Raw genomic sequence first — 2,586 nt, 5'->3', positions numbered from 1 at the left:
TTTGTGATGCCAAATAAAAGCACCAAAGAGAAGGACAATCAGCCACAGAGGTCAAGGGAAATGACTCAGGGACAACAGCAAATAGGAAAGAGCATCACTCCTCCAATGCCATATCCTCAGAGGTTCAACAAGGAAATTAAGGACCAGCATTTCCACAAATTCCTTGAGACCTTCAAGAAGCTGGAAATTAATATTCCTTTAGCTGAAGCTCTTGAACAAATGCCTCTATATTCCAAGTTTTTGAAGGAGCTTATCAACAAGAAAAGAAGATGGGATGAGCAAGAAACCATAGTGATTACGGAGGAATGCAGGGCTTTGATTCAAAAGGGGCTTCCTCCCAAGCTTGAGGACCCAGGGAGCTTCCTGTTGCCATGTGCCATTAGGGAATTAACCATCACTAAAGCAATGTGCGATCTCGGAGCAAGTATTAACTTAATACCATCTTCCCTGGTGAAAAAGCTGCACATAGAGGAAGTCAAACCAGTGCAAATGTCTCTGGAGCTGGTAGATAAGTCAATGGTGCACCCTAGGGGTATAGTTGAAAATCTGTTGGTTAAGGTGGATAGTTTCATATATCCTGCTGACTTTGTGGTTCTAGAGTCAGACGAGGATGATGGTGACTCTGTTATACTAGGAAGGCCATTCTTGGCCACTGCTAGAGCCATCATAGACATAGAGAAAGGGGAGTTAACTCTCAGGATGCATGATCAGAGTGTCACTCTGAAGGTCTTACCAGAGGCACAGTTTAGTGAAAAGAAGAAAGACTATATGGAAATTGATAAGGGAGGATCACAGCTGAAGGAAAAGAATGACAAGGAAAGTCCCAGCAACACCCCAAGGCCAAGGATTGTGCCAATTAATGAAGAAGCCCAAGAAGATATTGGAATATTAGCCACTGAGAAGAGAGGTACCCAAGAGAAGCCCATGGCCAGAAAAGAAAGATCAACAAAAGGAAAGATGAAACACAGAAACAAAACAAAAAGGGGTTGGAAGAACAGGAGGATTCCAACAGAGGGGCTTTCAAAAGGTGACAAAGTGCAGCTGATATATCAACAGCTGGGGTCAAATCAACAAACTGAGGACTACTACATTGTCCGCAACATACTCTCACTGGAGCATGCTGAAATTGAACACCAGAAAACAAAGAAGAGAATCACAGTCAGGGGAGACAAATTGAGGCTCTACAAGCACCAACCACCATAAAAGAAAGCCCCAATGTCAAGCTAATGACAATAAAAGAGCGCTCCATGGGAGGCAACCCATGATTTAAAATTCATGTCATTTTAAATTCAATAAGTTATGATCATTTGAGCATGAACTCTTTTTCCTTTCATGAACAGGTCCATTAACTGCATGCATTGTCTAAAGTTGGTATGCTTTCAAGCAATGTTACAAATAATTCCGTTTTACATACTTAAAATGCCTTGATAAAGCATATAGCCAAACACTAAGTTTGGTGTTCACATAACTTCATGAAAGTTAGGAATTCATGCATCAATAATCATACAATTGTTATTTTCCAAAATCTCATAAATAGAAGAATTCTTTTTCAGTAATGAAGGCATCAATTGTGAGGCACCCTTTGTCAAGAAACAAGTTTGGTGTCCATCAAACTTTGATGCACCAATTTAGAGACACAATTGATCCTTCATGAAAAAAAAAGAGAGAGAAAAAGAAAGTGTAACAAAAACAATTCTTATGAACATTTGACATTTGAATTGTACCAATTGGAGAAAGAGACTTATTTTCTTTGTACATGACCAAATGTTAAGTTTGGTGTCCTCCTAAGAGAGTGTCACGGTTCAAATATTGTAAGAATTGATGGTTCACATATTTTGTTATAAAAAGAACAATCCTTGCTACGGTTGGATAAGACTAATGCATGTTGTATTGTTGTGATGACTAGGAGGTCAAAGAATCTTCAATGAAAAGGAAGAGACAAAAGGAAGTACAGCATGAGGACAAAATTCCTTCACATGCTTCAAAAAGAGAATCTGCACGGCAAAGACAATTGATGAAGCAAGTTTTGTCTTCATTCATCCTTACATACATACCTTTGATTCCCATAAGTCCAAATGCATCCTAGCCCTTCATTGCTTATTTGAAAAGCTCACCACCTTTAAGCCATGCACATAACCGAATTCTTGTGGCTTTGAAACCTCAATTCTTTCATCCTTCATCATAAGCTCGGTACAACACTTCTTTCCAACAATCTAAACCTCCCTTCATCAATTCTTGCCCCAACCAGTTCGGTCTCATTTTTTTTTGTGTTCCAAACTCACATCAAACTCTCCAACACTCTTCATACCCCCTCTAACCTTACAAAAAAACTCCACCAACTAAGTGATCATGGCCTCATCCTCAAGAACCAAACGAAAGAAAGGTAAAGAACCCATGGTGGGGGAGAACACCCGTGAGTATGACCGAGGGAGATTCAAGTCCTGGGACCATCAAGTGCAAATGGAATGGATGAACGAGAAAAGGATTTATCCTGAAGTTCCATTCTTATTGCCGGATGATGGATGCCAAGAAATGAAGGACAAAATTCGAAAGAGGAGGTGGGAGGAACTTGTATCACCAGCCACC

The 2,586-nt window shown here is 40.0% G+C and overlaps 1 protein-coding gene across 1 annotated transcript; it reads left to right on the top strand.

Annotated features, from left to right (window-relative positions):
* Positions 1 to 219: 219 nt before the first annotated feature.
* On the top strand, positions 220 to 1,366 carry LOC130966660 (uncharacterized). Its single transcript, XM_057891478.1, has 2 exons — positions 220 to 907; positions 1,341 to 1,366. Exons 1-2 carry the CDS (start codon positions 220 to 222, stop codon positions 1,364 to 1,366), a joined length of 714 nt encoding a protein of 237 aa, XP_057747461.1.
* Positions 1,367 to 2,586: the final 1,220 nt, after the last annotated feature.

The sequence above is a fragment of the Arachis stenosperma genome, chromosome 3 (assembly GCF_014773155.1).
Source record: "Arachis stenosperma cultivar V10309 chromosome 3, arast.V10309.gnm1.PFL2, whole genome shotgun sequence".
Lineage (NCBI taxonomy): Eukaryota > Viridiplantae > Streptophyta > Magnoliopsida > Fabales > Fabaceae > Arachis > Arachis stenosperma.
Note: the sequence above shows the minus strand (reverse complement) of the source record. Positions and strands in the feature narration are given on the sequence as shown.

Bases quoted from the DNA above. Each gene is read 5' to 3' on its own strand.
- LOC130966660 (XM_057891478.1), top strand. From the start codon at position 220: ATGCCTCTATATTCCAAGTTTTTGAAGGAGCTTATCAACAAGAAAAGA. The intron at 908-1,340 runs GTACCCAAGAGA...TTTCATGAACAG, and splicing joins ATTAGCCACTGAGAAGAGAG to GTCCATTAACTGCATGCATT.